Here is a 26,976-nt window from a genome sequence, read left to right on the forward strand (position 1 = left end):
GGAATTTTACATGGATATCCATGGATTTAGATATGAATACATCTAGTATCGGTCTGTTCAGTTATCTTCCTGCAATGCTCCAGTATTTAATTTGGGAAGTACTACCTTCCACAGACTTCACAAAGTGGAGAATACTGTAGGATAAACAGATCTCAGTGCAGCTATCTAACAGTTGCTCAAACCCAGGAGAAAAGGTTCATCAAATAACTTTAAAATGATTTAGTAATTTGTTCCAGTATGGAAGTCTCAAAACAAGCACTCAATCCCACCATAAGGTTAAGACTAATAAGGGAAAAATTTGCTGTACATATATGCAAAGTTCCATTATCCATTCATAAGTACTCCCTCAAAGTTATTTAAAGGAGCTTCAGTAAATTTTTTTGATACATGAGCATAACATTTTGTGAGAACAGGGTAAAATCATTTGATCCCTATTACCCCCCCCCCAAACCCAAAAAACAACAACAACAACAAAAAAACCTTAGGATGCAACCCCTGTGAGCAATCTCAGAGGAAACAGGAAGGGTGGGTAGGAAGGAAGCCAGGTCGTACCTTTCCAATTGTAAGTGCCTGGGGCACCAAACACAATATAGTGATAGTCTCTAGTGAAAGTAGCAGCAACACCTTGCTGACAGGAACCAAACTTCTCATGGCCTCTTAAACGACCATCACAGAAACTCCATACTCCATTATCCATATCATCCTTAATAGTGAGATCCTGGCTCAGCACATAGCACCTTCCAATGATATCCCGGGTTTCCTGCACTGTGTTTACATACTGCCTTTTCTCATAGCGATGTGCACATGTCTGCAAGATAGAAGAGATAATGAGTGATGCTTTCTGTATGTTTGTTTGCAAGTGACCAAAGGAGGCTGGTCTCCTGTAGCAATACTTCATGCTAGCAATGCTGTAAGTCAGTCACCTTGTAGACACATCTGTGCTGCAATGCAGAGAGAGAGTCCACTGTTCCCTACGGGCAATATATGGGAAAAGTTGGGCATCTATGGATACAAGTTGGAACAACTAGCTTCATGGTCAAGGAAGGTCACATGGTTAAATCCCTCTTCTCTGTGGGATTTAGAGTTTTCAGCCCTAAAGCCTTCCCTGATACCTAATCCCTCTCTTCCAAGAAGTGAGGAGAGAACCACCCTCTCTCTCATAAAGAAAGAAGTGGCTGTGTTTCCCCACAGCTGTCAGAATTAAATGACTTACACGCTTGTGCAGGACACGAGAAGCTGGTTCAACTACCATCTACCTGAGACTACTCAGAACTCATCCCTTCCAGACAAGTGCCACAAAGCAGAGGCTGAAAGCTTTTCCAGTGAAGGGGAGAAAAGTTCTTCCTACTTCCTATGCTGGATGTTCCACTTACAGGGTAACTGTCACTGGGACAGAGAGCAGCAGCACTGAGCACAACCTGTTCCTTAACCTTTTAGACCATTCACCTGGGAACAGAATTCTGATCAAATATTTAACACAAAGGATAAACAGCCACTGGGTTAAGTGGTGTAACCACCAAACCATTGTAAAAAGAGGTGGAACAATCAAACCCCTTCGCCAGCAGTGTTTTATGCAGAACCAGATGTAGCAGGTGTGCGAAGAGCACAAGCAAGCCAGGTTTCTCAGCTGACATACCTTTTCTATGCTTCCTATCAAGGCTTAAATATTAAGCAAACACCCAGCTGCTCCACACTTAGAGCACTGCAGTACTGCCCTGCTGCACAGCAACCTCAGGCTGCCAACACCGCATCTAATAAGTGCACTTCCCACTTATCACTTACAAAGAAAAGTTCCTTGTCAGAGAAGATGAGACAGCACTAGTTGATGATTAATTATTCAATGAGCAGGACTCTTTCCGTCTGCTCTTCCACCCTTTGGGTTCTGAGGCAGACTGAAGCAAGTTATTACTGCCTCTATATCCATCAATAACTCCAGATTCACACCCTGAAGTCACCTGCCTCCAGTTTTGGAAGCACTGGCATTAACCTGCAAGAGTATAATTAGATGGGGAAGCTTCACTGCACACCCATTTTATAATGTAGCTGGTATCCTGCAGCACCACCAGAGGTTTATTTAACTGAGAAAGAGCTTAAAAAAAGTAACATTCTCTGGTAATTCCTGAAAGCTTTTTCTCTCTGTATTGTATAAAGAATATATCTGTATTGTATAAAATGAAGAATAACTCTATATTGATAAAGTAAAGGATAGCTAGTAGTCTTACTGCAGTGCAATGACCACATTAATTCATAGGAGCAACTCAGCCAAAGTCCCAGATGAAAGTTAAAGCGAGGCTGATCATCTTGGAAAACAGGCTGATGATAGGCTGCTACTTTTACAACCTTATCACACTATTTCCCCCTACGTCTGTAGCCAATGGTATTTAAAAGAAACAATGTGTATATCAAAAAAAAAAAAAAAAAAAAAGTGGACACCCTGAAAATGAACTGTCCAGCCTAGATTGTTACAAAGGTTATAAAGAAAGGCTAACTCACAGTTAGAAAAATAATTCAAAGCTTTTACAATCTCAAGTGTCTTACTTTGCTAGGAAGACATTTAAGAGCATCCTTACAAGAAATCACAGGAGTAAACATAGGAAAGTTACCCTTCAGAAAGCTGCACAGAAATGCAGACAATTCAGAATATTTACCATAGACCCAAAACGTTTTTGTAAGTTAGTCCTTTAGACTTACCACCACGTTTCCTCCTGGCCCCTGACTTTGGACAGTTACACCCATCCATTGGTCTTCTTTACTCTCCATCTTCGGGTCCGCTGCAGAGCATCATAATACAGCTTCAAATATTAACAGTTAACTACTTTTTCTCTCTTTTTTTTTTTTTAAGTCCCTGTCAGGGCAGGCACTCCATACAGTACATGAGACAGTCTGCAGGTGGCAGTGTCTGTACATTTTATCACTGACAACATCCATTTTATTAAACACTTCCAGCATATTACTTCATGTCACATCAATTTACGAAAAAACAAGAATATCCAAATCTACCGAGATTTAAGCATCTTATGCTATCTTTGCAATTAAACTACAACTTATTCTGATGCAAAATAAGTTACATATAAATCCATAGGAGCAACTGTCTGATACACTGCCTCTGGAAAGGACCACATCAAATAAGAAATCAGACAACTGTTTCAATCCAAAATAAAACCGCTGAAGAACTTACTCTCCTCATCAAATACAACACGTGTGCAGTGTGTATTTGGAGATGCAATGTCACAGCTGTACAATCCACCTGTTCTGTTGGCTTGTTGGGAAGGAAAGGCCTTTTCCCGAGGAGCTCCAACCAGCAATCTGCAGGGAAAGAGAAATAATTTCAAGGGATCTGTAGAGTGAATATTAGAAAACAGGAAGGCAACTGAATCAGGAAGTGTTTTTACCATACTGCTAGAGGTTTGACATGCAAACATTTGAAGATGGATGAAAAGCTACATCACAGCACTGTTCCTTAAAAAAAAAAAAGGGGGCATGGGAGTGGTGCACTGTAAAGCAGTAATAGTCCTGCAATTATTGGACCTGCAAACCAGTAAGCGTATTGTTATTACTGCTATTATTGTTGCAAATTTCACTGAGAGTGGTTGATAAAAATAAAAAAAAAGTAGGTGTCTAGCAGTTCTGCAAAAACCACCCTTCTATCAGGGAGTCAAGTGGAGCATTTTTTGCCTTCTTTCTGTTGGCAATTTTTTAATTGTTGGTAAGGGTGGGTAAAGTATTGTTACCAAAATGACCATAAATCCCCAAAACAGTGAATAAAAGTGCTTTCAGGCTGTCTTGTAGTTTTACTCTAGTCCTATGCCACTGTTCGGCTGAATTTACAGGCACCTTAGCATCTCTTACCCACGAAGCAAAGCAAGATCCCTCCTGGCCCAAGCAAGTGTTCACTGAATTATTCCAGGCTCTGTGCAATGCACTCCTCCTGTCCACTCCTTTGGCCCAATACTCCATTTTGAAGCTGAAAATGTTCCTCTCCAACAAATCTCTCATCAAGACCAGGCCATTGCCACAAAGGACTTATTTCTCCTATAAAAAGGCCACTCTAACGAGCCTTCCTTAGACACTGTTCCAGTAACAGAATGTGAAGGTTCTTATTTTAAAAACTGAACAAAGCAATTTTTTTTCCTGTATCAACTGTCCCCCATGAGTATTATCACAAAATCACCAGTAGACATATTTACTTGCAAAATAAGGGGTTTCAGCCAAAAAAAATTCTTATACTGTCTATGTTTCTTTGAAGTGTCACACACACACAAAGCACAGCTGCCTCTTAAGCAGCTAACTGAAAATAGGAACCACTAGTATGCAATATTTGTGGAAGAAACAAGAAACGTCAAGCTCAGCTGAAAAACGAGGATGAGAGAACAGCATGTGGATAGGGGCAACACAGCAGGTACAATGGATGGATGGATGCTGAACCAGACTCCATGTGTTTCCTGACCCTGGTACAACACATCTGAAAGAGATCCCTGACATTACAGTGTCAAGGAGGGCAAAACTGGAACTACTGTTGGATCCACGAGTCTCAAAGAGGAACTCAGACCCTCGTTAAGGCTTCAGCTATAGAGCTTTGCTTGAGAGAAAAGCTTTTCTGGATGCTTTATAGCCGCAGTGGGACAAAGCACACTGCTGTCCCTCAGAATGCTTTTCTTACTAAAAACAAGACTCATTTTTATTCATATCAAACAGTTAAGACTGGATCAGTTAAGGTCAATACATAATTTTTGTTACTAAGAAAACATTTATTCAGTGTCACTAAAGTAATGAGACACAAAATGAAATTGATGTATTATGAGAAAACACACTTTTTTAAACCAGAAAATTACATCTGTGAAACAGCCATGTTTTCACCACTTTTCCAGAAAAAAATTCTCCCACAACCCATAATTTGCCCTCATGAAGGTAACCCCCTGAATGGTGAAACCTTCAAGTAGAATATTTGCTTTTGACTGATAAGCATGTAAAATCAGGACACACAGTGTGGGTGAGGTTTGGTTTAAAGCGTTTCCTTCTTTTCCCCCTACATATGTGTGGCATCTTTTTCACAGACTTTTTCAGAAACGTAGCAGTCATCACAAGAGTTTGTAATGTAAACAACCACGCTTTTAGAAAGGCCATTAATAACTTCATTTTCTAATTTTGGCAACAGTGCATTTAACTGCAATCTCTTAAGAGTAGTTCTTTTGCAAAGCATCTGTTGCTGAGCTATTCCTAAGGTGGGAGTAGATACATTTTCTCCTCAGTTCTGTTATTCCTCAGGGAAACACAGATGAGACTTTCTTTTTTAACATTAACAACCATAAATATAGGAAAGTAGAGGCGCTGATTTCCTAACTTACAGAAATTTTTATTATTTCTACTTTTTCAGTCAAAGCTTGGGGAGTAAAAATGATGAATTTCACTTACAGAAATTTGATCAGAAACCTTTTGTTTCAACATTGTGAACACAACTAAGAGTTTCTGGAATTGAAATACTTAATTTGGTTTAATTCGCCCACCTGCGTATTACTGACAGCAGCGGTGCTAGATCAAGAAAATTACAACCCTGTTCTTTTCTATGGGATAGCTAGACTATATCCTCTCCCTAGCTAAATGACACCTTTTACAACATCTTGATGACAATTCAGCCAGAGGGAAGACCTACTGAGGCATCAGGGAATAACCCGTATAGCCAACAGAAGACAAAGTGGAAAGATGTGCCACCTGTCATTAGATGCCCCAAACATTCAATGGCATCTCAAACAAACACCTGTTGAGATCAACAGATGAAAAATGCAATTGTTCAGCCTTCTTAAAAAAAAAAAAAAAAAAAAAAAAAAGAGGCATCAATCCAACATGATCTCAAAGGAAACAGGCAACCTTCAATTCTTCTCAGCACCCATACCCCCATCCAAGTCTTGCATAAGTTATTTTCCCCTAATTTTGCATAAATTATTTTCCACTGTAAACAAAGTATTTCAAAACAGACTTATTTAAAAAACCCCAAACTTCAAAGAACTTTTGTCAGTAATCCTGTCACTAGTCTTCAAGGCTCATCAAACACAAAAATCTTGAATCCTGTTAGGTAGATCACTGCAAGTCCTTAATCACACACAGTTCAAAAGTAGCACAGGCTACTTCCAAGGGATTAGATCAGTTCAGGTAGATACTGTGGTAAATCCTGAAATGTATTTTCAAGTAGCAGCCAAAGACCTATTAAAAAGTGGCATAACTCCTTTGTACTTCTTCACTACTTATCTACCCCAAAGACCACAACAGAGAAGACTAAACCTACGCTTCCAAGTTCTGCAAGACAGGTTACTAAAGATGATGAGGATTATAAACATCATGAGGATTATCAACATTATTAGGAACATTAAGTGAGAAAGTCGTATGCATCTAACCTTTGGCTGCATAAATCAAGCAAAACATAAAAATCCCTTGTCAAGCACATTGTGACTTGTGATCAACAGAGCTGCTGTTCACCCTGCCGTATGTTTGAAAAATCAGTATTCTATCATAAAAACCAAATTACTTCATTTAAAAATAAAAGTGTGAACAAAACTAAGGAAGTACAACATGGACCATGCACCAGTGTGAATTTCAGCATGACTGCAGCAGTCCAAATGAATCAGCTTGTACTCTGAGCTGTGCTACGTGCTCAACAGAGTCCTTCCAGACTGAGGAACACATTCCAGTCATTACTGTATGGCTACTTACTCAGCTGTGTTTTAATAGAAGAATTTTCATCAAGTTTGAACTCATTATGCCAAAAATGTTTTTTCTGCAGCTATGCATGTTCCATCTTAGCTTTCTCAGTGGCCAGCAAAATCCCTTTCTGCAAAAGGAAAGAGGTAAGGAGGGGTGAGGAGGTGCTCTCCTAGCTACCACTATATCCTTACATTGGCAGATGAAACGCTGAGATTAAAACCAGAGAAGTTCATCTGCAAACGAAGACTGACAAAAGTTCTTCATTTCTCTCCACCCATGATCACAGTATGATTCATTTTATTCATCAGGACTTCCCCCTGAAGGTGTACAAGGGCATTAGTCCCTACTTTTAATTCAGGTCTGAATGCCCAATGTCAGGCTCCAGAATCCATATTTAGATGCCAAAATAATGCCCCATTGTGAAGACAGGGTAGTCAGAGATGAAAACCCCAGAGACTCCAACATGCTGACATTTTACTGATTTTCTATCCCATGGCAGGTTTGCCTTATTACTATGCAGAGAACAGAAGCTCAGCCATACAGTATACTGAACATGAGCACATATGAACATCAGTTCCTGTTGGATCCTTAGCTTTTTATGATTTATGATGACTTAGTATCTCATGTTTACCGTATGAGCTAAAAGTCTGACAAAAAAAACCACTACTCTTCCTCATGTAAATTACAGAATCAGATGCTTTGTACTACTTGAATCCTGACTTTTCCCATTCATCTTGCTTAAGTATATACTATAAACTGATTAGGTTTTCCCTGAGCCAATCAGACCACACAGGTGTTAAATTAACTTCTATTCATAGTTCATTACGTTACATTTCTATAGATTAAAAGAAGTGCCTATCAAGTGACAATGTTGGGAAAAAAAAATCAGAATTCTCTCATACCCTGGCACGAAACTACAATGCACTTTAGCTCCAGTTATACCCTGTAATTAAAACATGTGCCTCCCAATTTCAAACTAAAATTCTAATTTCAAACCAAATATATCAGTCCTGTTGTTCTATTGGTTAGAATTAGACCAATTATTGCTTTCTCTTAATTACTTCTTGGAGACGTGATAATGACTAAAGTCTCACTGGCAATTATGAGCATCTGCTGGCTTCCAGGGACAGATTTGCTCCCTTGCAACCCTGGATTCAACGCCAAACTTGAGGTAATCCTATAGGATTAGAGCTCCAGGATTGCCATGTAATGCCAGTTTAACTAATTGACCTCACTGAGGCGCAATTTTGGCTCAGGAGGATGGTGCCTGCATTGCACAGACACCAGTACCCCCAGCTGTACCTGCATGTGCGAGGTGCAGCCACAACATGCAACAGGGACAGGCAGAGGACCCCCCCCCAAGAGAGGGACCAGCGCAGCACCACGTCCCTCACATAACCCGAGGGCACAGCTACACCCACCCTACTTCGCTGCAATATTACACTACACCTGCACCAAACAGCTGAGGCAAGAAAAACTCCATTTCATCAGTTATGCTGAGCGCTACTCAAGCCTCAGAAAAGGCATCAAGACATCTTACTGACTTGGTCTAAATTAGGACCAGACCTTTGGATAATTGTATGTAGAAAACATGCTTTATAAATGCACACATTTCCAAGAAGCCGAAGGAGGTTGGAACTCACTGCCCACAATCAGGCAGGCACCAGGCCTCAGTTTGTCGACTGCTGTTGACCAGTGCTCAGCAAGAACAGATGAACATTAAGAAGAAAGGCTGTAACTTAATTCAATCAAAAGTAGCCCAAAAGAGTTATTAAAATCGAAAGCAAAATACACCAGAAAGAGCTTTCCATTTTAACAGATATTACAGAATATTAAGCAGTAGAGTGCAGATTTTAAAACCCTCCCTGCTTTTGTCCGTAATTCTTGAGAAGTTTAGTAGGTGGCTGCAGCTCCTTCTCAGCTAATGAAAACAGTGAGAATTGGGAGTAGTTTCTGCTCACAGCTATCTGAACTCCCTCCAATACTGCTCATGAAACTACCCTGGTCACTTTCAAAAGGAAAGCTGCAGTTAAGATGAGAAAACCGTATCAAAAGAAATCCAGAAAACCTCCAAGCTCCTGCAAGTATTCCCTCACTCTGCAGTGAAATTCTTTTCCTCACTTATAGCCTGGAACTGTCTAAGGACAGCGTACAATTTTCACAACATACTTCAGAGAAGAAAAATTACCAGCAATTCATTAGAGTTCTGCTTTGGAATAAACACTTACTCAAAAGAAATCAAGTCAAAAGAGGGAGAGCATCTTCAACATTTTTTGAAAGCAAATCTTGTTCATCAGAGACTTCCATTGAGTAGATTACACTTTGATTTAAACAGCTCAGATGCTCTGCTACCTCCCAAAGCTCTCTTCATTCCTTAAATTCTTTCCTTTTCCATGGTACTTTCTACCCCAAACAACACACCATGTCTTTGCCATCCTTTCTTTAAAAGTAACAGCAACACATCAACAGCGCCAGCTCCGAGCTTTAACAGACTGGAGTAGAAATCACTGAAAGTGTTTCCTGGGTAACAAACCATTAGCCATTTTCACATATAGGTGGAATAAAATAGTCAGTGGTGTAAGTAATTTCCAATTTTGCAACCTTCATTGAGCACAAATGTCTAATTTGAGGTTGCTGTTCTCAGATAACAATGCTGCCATTGCAGACTTTGCACTTCATTGTGTTTTCAGAAAGACTCCAAACACACAAGGGGGGCAAATTTGGAAAGTGATGAAGCTAAACGCTATGAAACTTCTTCCATCCCAGACTAAACAGATAAGACTCCTGCATCCTTCTCCTCTCACACTCCCAGGACTTGCTTGCAGAGTTTCACTGGATTGAACAAAATGAAGAAGTTAACTATCACTAACTCATATTTAGATTAAATTTTACTACCAAATCACCAGTCACAGTCCCCAGTTGTCTACCAAATGTTTAAAACCTGCAGGCAGAGACCCCTGATCTCAATGTGGACATCTAGAGCTCTCCATTGGAGCTGTATTTTCCATCCCCTGCACTGGTTTGGTCTCAACAGTTTTTAAACTTGACGAAAGGGGAGGACGGGAACATCTTAACCCCCACAATACTTCAACATAACTAAAGTTGGTCAATGGGACAGAGGCTGTGTTTGAATACTGGTGGCACCACCTCTGCTTTGTGCCTGGATTTGGCTTCTCACAACAGAAACAAGTCACAGGACTGGAGCATCATGGACTAATTAGCAATACACTGAGGCTGCTAACAGGAACTGGAGCTGAACCACGGGACTGGGCTTCTCCAGAAAATCCCCTCTCCTGGCAAAATACAGCCAGTAACTATGTCAGCAGTGAACTTGCTTGTGATGCTGTTTACAGAGATACCCATCATTGCCAGCCTGTTATTAACAGCTATTTTAAGTGACTGGTGATTCTCCTAATCTGCTACTCCACAGTTACATTTTCCAACTACCAGTGCAAAGCCATGGCCAAGTACACCATTAATCTCTGTTGCCTGGAGGCTTGGCACTTGAAGGATTGCAATTTTCATTTTATTCGTTCAGCCTTTTTTAGGAAGTGGATTATGACAGAGGCTGGGAAAAGAAGCCAAAGGCAGCAAAAGGACTAGGGCAAGCTACTACAAAGCAAAACTGGAACTACAAAGATACCTGTTGTTCTGGAAAGGCCACTTATTATTGACTTTCTGAAAGTCACATGGAAAAATAAACCCTTTCCCCTCACAGTCCACAGCCCAGCCTGTATGGATTTGAAATAGGTTTCACAGGTCTTATTTTCATTGGTAGAAAGCATTTTTCTTACAAGAAATGGTACAGTCTGCTCCAAAGTCATGTTTCAAAACACAGTTTTCCATTTCAGACACCACTCTGGTTTTAACCAGGAGATACCTCACATTTTTCTTATTGTCAAATAGCAAGTGAAACCTGTCTAATACTTACAGTTTTCATTTCTCCCTTACAGGCTATACATTCCTTCAGATTTAAAAGAAAGAACAACACCCATGCCAGGAACAGACTTGAGCACGAAGCAATACTGTAAAACATGTATTAGACAGTTTTATAATTAATCTATAATAAACTTATGGAAGAAATAATGTTAAAGGGATTTTCACTCAGATTTTCTAACACAGCAGTGCCTGTTACTGCATGAAATCCTCTTATAACAACATGGGGTTTAACTCAAGAAGCGACAAGTGCGCCATTTCGAGAAACAAACTTGGGAGCCGAGGCCCCAGCACTGCCAGCCCAGCCCCTGCCCACAGCCACCTTGCCTGCACTAGGCTCGTCTCACCGCAGTCAGCTGGGCACAACCCAGCGACCCTCCACTGCGGGCAGCGACGGTGCGCCAAGGCACGGGTCCCGACAGCAGCCGCACAACAAGCGAGCAAGGGCGGCTGCAATAAAGCAGAGGTGACCCAGCACTCCACAGCTACCTGCAAGCACAGCAAGCGTGAATTGTCCGCCCCTGCCGCCCCCACACCGCAGTCCCGCTCCCACGCCAACAGCCCACATGCACCAGGGCCCTGGCCCACCGCCTCGCCCAGCGCGGCCCCGGTTCCTGTGGCAGAACAGGCTGTAAAGAAGCAGCTGCATCAGTGTTTTGTGGACATCTACAGGCTCAAGTAAGCAAGTGCATGACAGAAATCAGGAATTACTGTCTCCTGCACCTGGGCCGTTGGCCATGCGTGCCGTAGAAAACCTCTGAATTCAAATTTAAACTTCTGCACATTTGCAGGGCTTGTCTTTGTATCCCCCCACTACACATGCCATCTCCGTTTGAAGTTCATGAAAAATGAAAGGAGTGTCACATCATCTACTAGGTACATGTTTCAGAAACAAATGTGGAAGTAATCAAAATATGGAAACAGCTGCTTAGGCTCCCCCCCCCAAAAAAAAAGCAATCTGAAAGCAAAGTGCTCCCAGTCAGTATTTGAAGGAGCAGCTTGTTAGAGAGGTTACAACTGTAACAGGCATACATTGTTCATCAACATGCCAAAAGCCATTTTAAAAGAAACTGCAGGAGTTTTAATACAGTGCAAAACAAATATTTGGGTTGAAATGTCACTCCTCTACTTCCTTCACTGAATGAAGTACATCAGTTTCATTTATGACCATAATTAAACCATTAAAAGGCATAAAAGAAGTACAGTAAGAGGGCTGGACATTTCACAGTAGAATCAATGGGCAATATAACATGCTACAGCAACTAATTCTAAAGCCCTGCAGTACTTGAAGAGCGACTGCTCCCCAGCTAACCCAAGCCATTGTTCCTCTACCCATACATCCAATTTATGAGACGACTCCTGCTCCTTCTTTTCCAGACTTAGCACCTTCTCCCTCTGAATTGTAGGGGGAAAAATTAGACAGGTAGAAACCTCCTCTACTAGATACACATCCACAGAAATGGTAATATGCAACTTTGGCAGATTCATTTCTGAACGAAGGAATTTCATCGCATTCAGCCATAACGTACCAACCAGAGCCCCAGTGGGAAGCTCACCCACACCAGACCAACCCTGGCACTCTGAGCTAAGCTGTGCCCTCCCAGCTGCTAATAAAAGCCCACGGCACCACAGAGAGGTCAGAGGTACCCTGCAGGAGCAGGCTAAAGAACTCTGCATGTGTAGAAAAGGCATGTACCTTCCTGATACATAATCCCCGATAAATGTTTCGGAGAACGAGTACACAGCCACAGAGCAAACACACACTTCGACAGCCAAAAAGTCACTTGCACGCTGAAGCACAGTTCAAATTATTCTTCCAGTCTTAAAACCATCATAGGTCTGGGTTAAACGCCCGTAACAGGATCCACAGTTTGAGTAAGGCTTTTCTTCAAGCCATGAACTTAATGACAAAAGCAGATGTGTCACTGGGTACGTGTACTGACACATAGTCCCCCCACTCCTTCAAATTAACTGAAAACACAGGCATTCAAATCACTTGGAAGAACATCACTCCAGTGAAGTATTTTCATAGGAGAACCAAGTCATACAAATGTCCATGCAGTTGGGACAGTTAAGGAACCTTTTTTTATGTCACATGCACATACTGAAACACTGATCAAGTGGATCAACAGAAATAAATCTTATATTCACAAGAAACTTCTCCATATACGCCTTTGTGGAAGAAGAAGCAAATATATTTTACTGTGAGTACAAATGTACAAACTCTTAGAATTTCAACCAGCTTGCAAAACCTAAGAACAAGATTTTTCTGTTTGCAAAATAACTTGTATTTGAGACTATGCCAAGAAACCCACTGCATTCTCTTCCGCTATATACTGCTCCCCCTCCACATGCATACATGCTTCATTTTTACATGCCTCCCCCTCACACATACTTTTTTCCCCATCTTTTGCCACTCCCCACGTTCTCACTTGAGCAGAACCTGAAATTAATTATTTGTTTTCAAGTATTTTTAACACCTTATGTTCCTTTAGGCTGAAAGTTGTGCAAACAGTATCGCAGCTATTACCAGGACTGGATCTAATAACAACAAAAGTATTCTTCCACTATACGCAGTAATATAGTTTGGCTGGGAAGAGAGAAGAAACCTACCTCTTCAGCGATATTCTGGGGCCACACTACATAATTATCAAACATTTCTCTAGCAGAAAAATAAGCTGAGTGGATGAAAAGTTTACAGGGACTTGCATAATTACACCGTATTTGTAGTAGCAGCTACAGGAGTTGGCTATATAAGAAAAAAACCATACCAAATTTATTTTAGCATCTTCAGCCAAGGAAATAATGTGATTTTCACTTAAGGTTTGTTTCACGCTAAACAAACATGGATAATTAAAGATGAGCTGTGATCTCTTTTCATATACACTCCTAGACATCACTAAGGTCTCAGAGCCAGCAGATTTAACCACTATGCAGCTTCAGCAGCACCAATGACAAAGTGCAAGGCTAACCAATCTTTATAATCCCCTTACAAGAGTAATGTGAAAAGAGCTATGAGAAAAGAAGGATGCAGAAAATTCAACTACACACGACAATAATGCGCTTGCTATCAGCAACAGCTGGCTGCCACTTTTGAGCACTTCCAGGATAAACATGAATTTCCCTCAGACCTTTGACCCGTGCATGTGCTGCTGAGCAAACAACCTCAGGCATTACAGGGGTGAGACGTTCCCAGCATATTTGCAATCTTGTTTTGCTTTGTTCTTAAAAGATGTATTTTATAGACCTGCTTTTGAGGAGGGTAACAATGCCAGCTGAAACAGGGAGAAGCTAAACATGTTTAGCTCCATTTGAAAAACTGTCTGCCATCTTCACTGAAAAGGAAACAACACTCAGCCTCTGTAAGAAAGTCTGCCATTCCTATGGACACTATCTACGAGCAAACTAAACAACAATGCTGATCATGCCTACTTGCTGTTCCTGGTTTCTTAAAAGATCTCCAAACTCCTTGAAAGTAGAAAACAAATGCAAAGAATACAGCCAAAAAGTAACCTAGAAGCTCACTAGCTGACAGTGAAATCCAGTGCAGGATCCATACATGTTACCTTGGAGGGACTCAGGTACATTTTCATGCTGCAGGTGCCATCTAGACAGGGAGCATCCCATGAACCCCCTTGCTTTTGTTCTTTATCCTGCAGACCTTCTCCCTTCCAAACACAGTCAAAACATCCTCACACACATTAGTACAACTGCTTAAAGGAAATCAATATTAGGAAATGACATATTTTTAGATGCAGTTCTGTAAGAGGAAACAAGAAAAAAACAGCCAACACTCCAACAGAGCCAAAAACAGTCAGTCCATACTAGCAAATGCTCTGAAAATCACAATGCAAGAACCAGTACTTTTTGCCTTCTGCCATCATTTTGATACAAAAATCTAATCTCAGGCACTCCACAGCAGAATACATCTTGGCCTGCTCTTTAAACTAAACCAACCTAACTGCAATTCTCTTTTCCAAAGCAACAGTTATGGAATTCTCAAAATAGTCTTAGAAAATGTGATAGTTGTGACACCTTAAACCCAAGGGAAGTGCTTTTTACCAAGAATACAATACATTTTATGCTAAAGTTGCAAAAGGAGCTTTATTAATGTATGGTGGGGTTAATTTATTTTTAATATACTGAATAATTCCCTTAAAAAGCAAAGTGAGACTTTTTTTCCATATTCACATTCGCTTTTCTAGGCTATATTCTTCTGCCATTACTTACAAAGCAGCAACTTGCTTATATATATCTCAATCAACAATATCCAATGCTAATAAATTAATTATCCAATGTTTTCCAGACCATTCTGTATACTTCCTTCTTCAAATATTTCTGTGCCTCTTACTGTACTTACCCTTGCCAAATACCACTATGAGGTGTTAATTTTCCAGCTAATGTTTCACAGTACAGACCACCATCTGCTCATTCAATAATATGGATTTTTGCTTACTTGTTTTTAAACAGCCATTTGCCTGATAACCTAATCTCAGTCTTGTCCTTTCTACAGGATATTCCCCAAAATGTCGCATTTTTACAGTTATGGCTAGAATGACTCATTCAGCCCCAAGCTGGTTCTGAAACATTTAAACAACAACTTATTTTAAACAGCAGTTCTGAAATTAATGAGGGATCTCCTATGAAAACTTACCAGGTTGCATTCCTTACAAAACTGACAGTTACCCTGGCACACACAGAAAGGGTTTTCAGTAGAGTTTAACAGCAGAGAAAAGAATGGCCCATACTGACTGGTGAACAATTTACTGCTGCAACGTGCCAGGCAACTCAATATACTAATTTGGGAAATGTTCTGGTTTATTTTGTGGAGAATCCAGACAGCAACAAATTAGATCAGTAAACCATTCTTCTCTGCTTGCTATCCTTCAAGAAAAAACATTTATGAGAAGCCAACCTACCTGTCCTGCTTTCTTCATTATTTACAAATTAACGTAAGCAGCATTAGTAACATATAATACACAGAAAATTGCACTCATCTTAGCAAGCACCGTAACAGTGATTTTGTGCTCCTCTTCATTCCTATTTTACAGTTAAAGAAATAATATGACTATAAATTATGTTGAGATTTTTGGATGAAAGAGCCTACAAAACTGCAGAATATTTATTAAAAGGCAGTTCTCAGAAACGTAAATAAAAATTGTTTAAATAAAAACACTTAATTTGACAGTTATACTACAAAGATTTACATTTGTCTTGTACAGTTACAGATTGGATCTGTCAAATAGTCCCGGTGCAGACTGATGGGGTTAGCCAGTACTTCTGAAGAAGATAAAACACAGACTATTTATTATTTCCTGCCACAGTACAAGACATTTTTCTACTAGACCATAACAAAAAAAGGGATTAATTAGTACTCTCTACACAGGTGAATGGTATTTTTAACAGTAGAAAATGCAGTACATGAAACTCCACATCTGGATGAAGACAGATCCATACCTGATGGTAGGGCTGCCTGATGGTTTATTCTTTAAGTATATGCCAGCCATTCTTTAAGTATATTTCACCATCAGGGTAGCCAGCACAAAATTGATACAGAAATTGTAGTGTATCTTCTGATAATACTTCTGACACAGCTGCACTTCTATGCCCAATACTACCAGTACATCTCATCTCTCTGTGCACATCTGTTTGAAAGCTCTTTGCTGCTCTCAAGACCTCAGAGAATTTGGAAAATGAAAACAGAAACCAAAGGAAAACTATGACCTCAAATACAAATGCTAAATGTTAAGATTCCAGCTCATAGATAATGTGACGATCCGGTGCTCCCTTTAATGTCCCTGTCGCAGAAGAACTCCTGGCACATCTGTTCCAAATCCTGCTGCTTTGGAACAGAGCAGCACACAGAAAGCAGGCCTTGTGTTGTGCATGCCACGTACTTCAGATACTTGAATGGTTCACCCTACGCCCCGGCAACTTGGTCAATATTCTCTCTGTCTCCCTCGCTTTCCACCCTTCTGTAGCTGATGGGGTCACATTTTAAGTCTAAACAGCACCATAAATTTTCCTGTGCCAGTCAGTCTGTAATGAAGCAAGGAGCTCCAAGTAGCTGTCTGCCAGCTGAAGCTTTCAGGATGCCAGCACCACAGCGAGCCCTGATTCTTTGCTCAGCTCCAGCCTGCAGAGCACGCAGACAGCACGCAGACAGCACGCACACCCCAGTCAGCACCCCACCTCTCATTGCATGAAGGGAACTGCAGAAAAAAATGCTCCTCCAGCTCACTCCCACCTCAGGTTTTAGATGACAAGTGTTTACGCTCTTCAAACACATTTTAGCTCACCCAACTTAAAACTACATTTCTCAAACTGAACTATACATCAGACTAAGAGCGTACAGGATGACTTTTTCCCCCCCTAATATTTAGAGCAAACACTGTTAAGGACTACAGCCCCTTTTCACAACGGAATACTTCATGGACAGTTTCGTTGAAGGCTTTATGTCAGACATGCACACAGACACATCTATTTGCCCATCTGCGTGTGTCTACATCAGCTTAGTTTGAAAAGCAGGAGAATAATTGTTGGTCTTTCCAACTGTGAGCCCTCCCCCCAACACTTTTCTGCCCAGCCTTCGGGCATCATTAAGCAGAGTTGTCAGGACCCACAGCCCCTGCTCAAGAACACAACAACTTGTCAAGGAGAATACTTTTCCTTTGTCCTTAACTCATATTTTGTGCAGTTCATTAGTCTTCATTCACTTCAGTAAACAGAAAAGCCTCTTCCTCCTTCCTGAGATCAAGGTCTGTCCTTGCCTGCATTGTGTGTTATTTTGTTCCAGTTACACTATTTTAACCTTGCTAGTTTTAGAGGACACAAGATTAAGTTTTTGATCTGTTTCTGAGACATGTCTAATACTTTGGCCGCAACAGAGCTCGCTGGGCTAGCATATACTGTGTTCATCAAGGTTGATTTATATCTTAATACTATTTAATAAGAACTACCTGGTATAAATTCCATCCTTCTAGAAAGGGATGAGTACAACAGACTTGGACCAGAGGAACTTAAAGCAATTTTGGTTAATTGAGCCATCACTTCTATTTTAATGCTCTTGGAACAGCTTGGCAGGTCTGTGTTTTACGCAGAGTAACAGCTTACAGAACACCCTTCTCTTTCCAAACACATAGCCTGAAGAGAGAGGAATTTGTACCACCACAAATTTCCATTCACATCTATTGAGACATTTAAAAATAAGAAAGCATAAGCCAAAATGCTTCTAAACCTGTCATCACCTCTACCCTGTAAATGTTACGGTCCAGCAACCCCACCAAAGACATGGTACCTCTCACATTAGAAACTGACTCATAGATCAGGCTCAGCATAGGTTAAAAAAAAAAAAAGCTACAAAACCAAGGAGCTGTATCAGGTACAAGCATCTTCCAGTAAGAGCATAACAGTTTTATGAGCTGTAATTGAAGCTGATAGCCTAGGCTGTTTCTCAAAGCTGGAGTCTGCACATAAGGCCATTCATCAGCACTGCTGACAAAAGGCATATGCTACAGTCCTTACTCACAGAAGGCTCCCACTAGCACAGCAATGAATTTTGTTAATTCTTAATAACACCAGTATAAGAAAAATGACACATCTACCGCAGGGTTACTTAAGATTCTTATGCACTTACAAGTGACCATAGAAAAAAACACTATCTGAAAAGTATCTGACCTCTTGAAAAGCAAGTTTCTCAAGGGGATGGAGGACTGGGATAAGAGGTTAGCCACTTACCATGTGGGAAGGCTAGCTTTACAGTATGAACATCTGTCACACCAGTTAACACTGCAGTGAACCTGTGAACTCACACCGCTAACGGCAAAGGACTGTACCGCAGCACATCTTTCCTGACACAGCCTTTTTAGAGCCACCTGGACTAAACTGTCCTAGTAGAAGCACATTTTTGCTGTATGACCTGTGACTTCACCCGTGCCTTGCAGGGACTGCTCTTTTTCTACATTGACAGATGTGGTTACGCTATTGCAACTTCCTAGTGTGTATCAGTTCAATGCTCCCTTGCATCCTTCCAGCCTTAGTAGAGTTCTGCAGGATTAAGAGCACAATTCTTTCCTGTTCCTTTGAGGAAAACAACAACAACAACAACAACAACAAAATAATGATGTTAACCTCTTCTTTTCCACCTGCAAGAATGAAAGTCAGATAGTGACAATTATATGACAGAGTTTCCAAACTTTTGTACACCTGACCTGTAAGCGTGTCAGCTGTGTCTCTGCCACAGATATCTCACAGCACAACTCAAACTTGGCACCGGGAAAAAGCTTGCCTTCTGCAGTTTGACTCCACCTACAGCAATTCCACATTCTTCCCCTTTATGCAATGTAAATTTATCTTCTCACTTCTTTCACCCATGACATTAGTATGATGGATCTTCTTTTTAAAAATCTTTCCCCTACCGCTACAGGGAAACTCTTAAACTACTCCTCCCTCCTCCTTCCCAATTTTATTTGATCCTGACCTTTGCCACAGGACACCTATCTCAAACACAGACAAACTCCTCTACTATCACAAATTAAGGAAGTAATCAAGCATGCTAAGCAGGTTATCCAAGAATAGCTTGCATAGACAAAACCAGAGAGACACTCGAGAAAAAAAAATACTAAATGCAGTGAGACAGTAAGGACACAGTCGTCTTTTTTAAAAAAAAAGGAACATTAATAATAAATCTTTTTTTTAAATTGACAGAAGCACTGAAGAACAGCACTATTAAAGCATTTAAATCCTGAAGATGTAAATACGCACTGTTATTAATACAGTCCACCTGAAGCTTGAATTACACACCACCACCTCTGAAAGCAGAAATTGTCATTTTCCACTGCAGACTGGCATAATCCAGTTCTTTTGTTGCTGGAGCAAAGTGTCTATGAGCACAAGCCCTCAGTCAACACAGAAGTACTGGCTAAATGCCACTGAGGATGCACTGCAGCAGTACAGCAATGTCAGCAGCCCTGCTGACCTAAGGCAATTTTGTTATGTATCGATATAACAGCTCACAGCAGAGATATGCAGTATCAGCAAAACCTATCACAAGTAAAAATTTCAGTAAAATACTGCAATTTTTAGGACTTTATGGCTGCTAATGGTCAGTGCAGCCTTGACACAAAGTGCCTATCCACGGCTTTCAACCACACAGCTTTTCAGCTGATGAGATCACCTCTAATGTTGCTTACTACGTTCTCATCCTTTTTTGCCTTAATCAGTAAGAAGCCTACATGAATTCAGCTCCATACTTCTACTGAAAATAATATCAGAATTACTTTCAAGTAAAGTTATACACAAATTCAGATATTCTTGGGGCTTGTGTTCTAATTCAAGATATTTGCTTAAATCATGGTGAATTACAAACAAAAAGGACTGGAAAGACCTGCTGGACATGTCGCATGGAGTATATACACATACATACTATTTATATATATATTCTATATATATAAAACTACACATATGTGATTACACTCACTATATATAGTAACTAGTAATAATATATTTATTATAATAGTATTTATAATATATAGTAGCTAATATATATACATAGCAAGTGTAGTCCCCATTTATAGATGCTAGATACACTCGCATTCTCCATCAAAGGACTACTTAAACTTTACCCACATTACTTCTATAGCTTCGCTGTCCCTGAGTCTCAGGCCCCTCTGAGTTGCAAACCTTCTTCCAGTTTGCAGACAAAATGCACTGCTGTTGTGCCACCACCCCCTCGCAGAACTAGAACTCCCTCATTTTCATCACAGACAGATTAAAAACAGAACAATCTTATATGCAGCAACAAGCTCAGCTCTCTTTGGAGCTCCATTAGCCTCTTCTGCTACTTGATTCACTGTGCTTGACAGTGAACCAGAACTGTACACAGAAATCCAGGCAGGCTGCCCTTGGTACCTCCAACGTTAATGCTCCCCTGATGCACATTAAGATTGCATTCGGCTGTCTTTCACACCCACACGTCATTAGCAGTCCACTTTCAGTCACTGTGAATTAATAAAGTTTTTCTTCTCTCCAACTGACAAACTTTCCACCTTTTCTCACCTGAAAATATTCACGAAGAAAAATGAAAACCTGTTAGTAGTCCATAGCCTTATACTCGGTTAGAGTCAAAGCAGTTGAACAGTCATTTACCCATACTGTTGCGAGTTAAGTAATTCCTCATTGGCAAACATGGCATTAGTAGCTAACACTACTAAATGAAAAGACTGCACTTCGAAGCTTATATGCAATCCACAGTATCCTGTGACCAAGAAAAAAGGTGATCAAAAAGCAAGTACCATTTTTAATCAAAGGCTATTTCAGCTGTACTTTTATTTGTCACGCTTCCTAGACATTCTCCACCCTCATCTTTACAGAAGATTCTCATAATGCTTAATACTGAATTATCTGATGTGAGGAAGAGGGAACTGTTTCACTTAAGGACCACTTAAGTGAGGCAAGAGAAAAATTACACACCATTTAGTTTGTTTTACCAAGCTTTGCTCCAAGCCACAGACTAAACCAGCCCTTGAATAGAATTCATGTATTTCACCTTCTCTCATTTGCTTGTTTTTCCAAGGATTGACTGACTGATCTTGCACATCTGTTACAACTGGTTTCTAATTTTGTAAAATTGGAGGGGCAGGGGGTGCTCGGGTCGGCAATTTTTTTTGAATGGAAGTCCCTGCCAGATGAGAACCCAAGCGTCACTTTCAATTAAGTTTCAACGATGAAATGGAGTTTGTGTATTTTTGGCAACTACTTAACAGTGTTCACACTCAAACTGTAACTGAGCTTTGAAGTTAGCATCCATGTGAGAAGAAGGGGTAAAATAAATACTTCTACCTGACTAAGAAATAGCTGCACATAAAACCATTTTTGCAGTAGAGGCAAGACACAGGCCAAAATGCAGTTGGGAATGCAGAGGTATTGCACCCCTGAGAACAAGCTACTAAAATTCCTGCTGTTACAGATAACGGGCAGCATACAAGCATTAGACATACTTATTTCTCAGTAGGAGACCTCAGTATGACCTCCATTCCCATAATTTTCCACCACCACCCAATGTCTGGACAGCAGACACCGTTTGCTCCACCTGTAAAGTCAAGCTATTTAGAAACTGCACATGGTTTCCGTGGAACAGGCCACACAAATTATTCAGTATTAGTTCAAGGTTGCTCATTTTTATCTGCTATAAATATGCACCCTAACATAAGAGGCTTCACTTCAAGTTTTCCCACCAAAACTCCCACCTATTTCATGAGACAGAACTTACACAAAGCGAGCTAAACACACCTCTGTCCCTATAAAAGACAGCTACAGTTCAGCATGTTTAATGTCTTATTCTCTTACAGCCACACATTACTAGTCCTACAGACTGAAAAACGATGCTCAAAGTGACTGTAAAACGCCTGTATGATGTAAAAGGTTTCGTTCCAAGAGTACTACCCAGCAGCTACCCAGGGTAGCACTCAAATTCTTTATGCTAGAACTATGAATAGATTTTAAAAATGGCCAAGACATCTCTTACTCAGAAGTGCACATCACCATAAAACACAGTTTCTCTAGTCTGGTTTTGTCTCTGTTAGAGACCCCTGATCCTGATGAAAGCCTGGATTCAGAAAACCATGTCAAGGCAGATAGCATCTGGCTCAGCTCTGTCCCCAGATTTGGATTGCCTGAGGAAGCACTGACTATACATACAATACAGAACTTTCATGCTAGTAATCTCTGAAGCATTTCAGCCAAACACTACAGACTAGCTCAATACTGTGACGGCTCTGTGTTTCTACTGACTTCTCAGTAATTGGCTTTCTATCTCTGCATATTCTGACACACTCATTCTACCAGTACTGACAACAGAATAGGAAACTAACAAGCTTCAGGCGCTGCTTTCTTAGTAGAACTAAAATGAGACCAACGCAAGAGTAATCCTGTCCAGAATTAAGATAAAGGCCTCTGAAAAGGCACGCAAAGATTTGTATTTCATTCTTCAGGATACCATAGCTCATCTTGTCTACTAGATGGAAGATGGAAAGCAGGTATTTGTGATTTATAGTCCTTTACACGCTGTGATTTTTATGAAATCATAGAGACCACAAGCGTGAGAAAAACAGGCCCACGGGACTTTTAAGTTTACCAGCTAACTCTACAAAGGATATGATTTCTTTCCAGCTTTCTTATCCCATTAACTCTATATGGATTATGGGCTTGTCGTCCCTCCAATTAAAACTAAATATTTAGGAAAGGAACATTTATTTAATAACAATACCTCATACAAGACACACTCCATCCAGTACTGCTGGATAGGGTGGGGCCAGGCACTGCTCAGATACGGTCACGAAGAAGCAAGGATCCTGAAGATGTGCGGAGGAGCCTTACTTGGCTTCCTGAATCTCCCAAAAGTTCCCAGCTTTCCCCCATATGCCGCCGACATGGATTTATTTTTCCCGACTTCCTTGCACCACCTCCCACCCGCACTCCCGGGCAGGTTCCGTCTTGAACAGCAGCCCCTGCATTGCCCGAGGCCGGGTACGCGCAGGGAGAACAAAACCGAGAGCCCGGACAGGCACGGGTAGCCCCGGGAGCCCGCCGCGGGCTCCAGCCTCCCGGCGCCCCGCTCCGCCCGGGCCCCGCGGGCACAGCCGCCGCCGCGGCACGCCGCCGGCCGGGCCCGCGCAGGAGACCGCTGTGGCGGCTGAGGCGGGAAGGTTTCCCGGCGGGGGCTGCTGCTCGCTTCCCCCTTTCTCGCCCCGGCTCCCCGCAGGCCCCCGGGGAGGGCGGGGCGGCACCTCGCTCCCCGGCACGTCCCCGCCGCTCCGCCCGGGCGCACGCCGCCTCCGGGCGGCCTGCGGCGCCGCAGCACCCCACGGGCCGCGGCAGGTGCCGCCCCGTCCCTCCGGGGCCCCCTCCCTCCCTCGGCTCGCTCTCCGCGGGGCGCCCCGCCGCCCGGCCCCGCTCCCCGCCGCCAGCGGGCGGCCGGCCACCAGGTGGGGGGCTGGCGGCCCCGGCCCGGCGCCAGGGGAAGTTTCCCGGCAGTGGAAGGGAGGAGGGTCCCCCGCGGGGCGGCCCGGGACGGGGCCAGGCGGAGCGCGGGAACACTTACAGCCGTTTCTCCTGCGGCTGCAGCTGCCGGTGCATGGCGAGGGAGAAGCCGAAGAGGCTGCCCGGCTCCCCGCGCCGGCTGATCACGTCGTCCGTGTCCAGGTTGAAGGCGCCGGCCAGCCCCAGCAGGAGGGGCAGGTAGAAGAGGCGCGCGGCCGCCATCTGCTCTCGCCGGCCACGGGAACCTGCCGGCCACGGGAACCTGCCGGCCACGGGAACCTGCCGGCCACGGGAACCTGCCGGCCACGGGAACCTGCCGGCCACGGGAACCTGCCGCCCAGCGCCGCCGCCGCTCCCCGCGCTGAGGGCGCCCGTTGTGCCCCGCCGGCTCCGCGCGCCGCGACGGAGCCCGCCCCGCCCCGCCCTCCCCGCCCTCCGCCGCCGCGGGCTGCCCGGCCCCCGAGCGGCGGGGACGTGCCGGGGAGCCCCGCGCCCCCGCCGCCGCGGTTGGGCACAAAACGTCCCCGGGGCCGGGCACCCGAGGGGGCCGCCCCGCCCGCCGGGACACACCGCCTCCCGCGCCCCCAACCGCGCGGGTCTTTGCTCCTCGCAACCGAAAATAAAGCCGTGCCGGGGAGCGCGGCGAGAGCCGGCGGGTCTGGGTGATGCTGGGCGGCACGTCCGAGTACGGAACACGTGCGTGACACCTTGCTGAAATGCTGCAAGGTCGGTACAGAGCTAAGGACAGCGTGACCCCAGTATACAGGTGCTTCTTGGGTTCAGTCTTCACTCCCCAAACACCACACCGGGGGGGGGGGGGGGAATATCAGTGCATACGTATCTCTGTTTTCCAGACTTCAGACAGCACACGAGGAGACTCAAGACTACATGAGCCTCCTCCAGCATCTCCTATCTCTGAATAGATCTGAGAATTTCTTACCCCTACCTTTTAATTGCTTGAAAACAATACGTGGTTTTGGATCCCAGATCATTTTATCTCATGCTTTCACCTGTAACTCCGGAAGGGTATTTGCAAGCATGCCTTCATGCACTTCATCCACCCGAGAGAGAGAGGTTTGGGTCCAACAGAGTCTTTGTTTAGTGCTCTGGTTTAGGGAAGCAGATGCAAGGTTTTAAAACCTCACAAGTGCCAAGCAGCGTGACACTACTCTGTTCTTCTTTTCTACCGATATCCAGGATATGAAGAGAGAAGCTTCTCTTCTCACACAAGAGATTCCAGAGAAAGTGAGAAAAGAGCAATCAAGACAGAGCACTCAAATATGTCAATACTCCAAATAACTCCTTCTAGAACAACACTCTGCTCCCATGGAGTTAATCCAGGCTACTTTTTCCAGAGTAATTATTCTAGGATAACTCCATGTACAGACAAGTCTTTGGCGCAAGTCCAAAACACCCTTGATCAAAAGAGAGGAGAAAACGCACCAGAAATGTGCATCTAATGTGGAAACAAAACATTTTGTTAAATTAGACTCCCAGATATTTATTGCTAATAGATTTCCCTGCTTGCTCTTCATGCCCAACTCATTCAAAGTCTTAATCCAGTGTTCAATCACTTCACAGTCACTGCCACAGCAGAAAACTGTACTGGCATAAACACCGCCCTATGGTTTCACTAAAGGACCCATAAGGGGAAAGGGTCTCAGACTAATTACAAGTAGGCTTACTACAATCCACGTATTTCACAGTAATTAGTAAAGATTTGAAAACAAGTCTTTTAAAATAGCGTTGAGGTCTGTACCAAAGTCTTAGCAGTTTTCCCTTCGGGACCATTTCAACTTGCATGCTTACAATACTCTTATAGTAACTATAGTTACTTTTTAAGTAATGCTTGTACTTGACTTGTGTAGAGAGTCACAGAAATACTTTCATCCCGAGCCATCTGAATGATACTGACACATTAGGTTCATCTGACTTCTCCCTCTCCCTCCCTCCCTCTAGTGCTGCCTGGGCACGTTGTACCTGTTTGTTGTTATCCACAGAGGTTGCTGAGGGGAGACAGAGTTTTCTCATCTCCAGATGCAGTAATGGGCATTCCAAGACACAGTTCTATTAAAACCTGTCTCGAGTGACCACAGTAGGAAAAACAAAAATAGACCATATACAGGGTGGAGCAGAAATGCACACAAACAACTTAGGGTTACCTTAGATAGTCTCTCATAATTTTGTACTATTTTCATTTGCTCTAGTTGAGGAGAGGCAAAAAAAGGTTTTTTTTAAAAAGTCAGTTTCCTTCCTTTGCTCTTCCTCCAAAACAAACATGCTGTGGGTTATAGATAACTAACACATACTTCAGGAATTCCTCTTTTGTACCATCCCTGTTTAAAGGGGGACCAAGATTAGGTATGATGACCAATTAAACGTGAGCACTCTGCTACACATAATACTGGAGTGATTCTAAGAAAGGCAATGGCCAGATCAAAGGTGTCTCTCTTTTTTGTAACAAATGCTCTGCTATTGCCAAATTTTCAAGCTGTCTGCTTATTAACGGTGTGTTGATACTCGGCCAAAGGGCTACAAGGTGTTTGCCTGCTGTGTCTACATATTGAGCAAGCCTTACTGCCAGCAATACTTTCCTCCTCCATACAACCGTGTAGTTAATTACAAAGGAAAAAAATAATTTCTAGAAAATAGAAGAGGTGGGATGGAAAAGCTAGAGCTTGGCAAGACATTTTAGGCTTTCACTAGAAGGAAGGCAAGACACAATGCTTTACATTTCTGAACTTTTGTATGAACAAAACATACTACGCAAAGAAATACACAACTTGTGGATACTCAGATGTGCAGCTTTAATGCAGCACATCAAATGGTCCTGAAAAGCCAAAATACGTAAACATCCCCTTCCCATTTCATTAAAAAAAGGGCTTGATTTTATAATTGATGTAATTCCAGATGAAAAAAGATACAAGCCAAAAAGGTTTGTTCACTGTGCAAGGTCTAAAGCTACGAGTTTTTTCAGCTCAGAAACATAACCTAGTTTTAAGCGTTAGTAGCTGGATCAACCTTCTGGATGGTTTCTCCTAAACGCAATACACATATCATTTTTAGAACCGCATGTTCTCTAAGTTGTTTACATTTATTGAACAGATGCATCTCAACAGCTACAATAAACAGTTGAATTCTTATGTAGCCAGGTTATCAGACTATTTTTGCCAGTATATCCTCTATGGCTGTTCTTGGTTCTCAGTTAACAATGACATTAGGACTAGCAAACAGCAGCACAGGGGATAAAGGTGCTTACAGTGGTAAGGGAGACAAACTGCTCAACACCACGTAAACAAAACGTTT

General features: G+C 42.4%; 1 protein-coding gene across 2 annotated transcripts in view; it reads right to left on the minus strand.

Moving 5' to 3' along the window:
- The window catches only part of ITGA6 (integrin subunit alpha 6), a 46,246-nt gene extending 22,182 nt beyond the window's left edge, over window positions 1-24,064 (minus strand). The window contains exons 1-4 of one of the 2 annotated variants that reach the window (XM_075028442.1): window positions 23,732-24,064; window positions 3,179-3,306; window positions 2,692-2,771; window positions 553-808 (exon numbers count right to left, since the gene is read on the minus strand). In XM_075028442.1, coding sequence (XP_074884543.1) covers window positions 553-808; window positions 2,692-2,771; window positions 3,179-3,306; window positions 23,732-23,892 — 625 coding nt within the window. In that variant the 5' untranslated portion in view covers window positions 23,893-24,064. Of the gene's footprint in view, window positions 1-552; window positions 809-2,691; window positions 2,772-3,178; window positions 3,307-22,897; window positions 22,957-23,731 lie in introns of those variants that run through there. The other variant, XM_075028441.1, reaches the window with a different exon arrangement.
- Between the last annotated feature and the right edge of the window lie 2,912 nt (window positions 24,065-26,976).

The sequence above is a fragment of the Buteo buteo genome, chromosome 5 (genome assembly GCF_964188355.1).
Source record: "Buteo buteo chromosome 5, bButBut1.hap1.1, whole genome shotgun sequence".
NCBI classification, from domain to species: domain Eukaryota; kingdom Metazoa; phylum Chordata; class Aves; order Accipitriformes; family Accipitridae; genus Buteo; species Buteo buteo.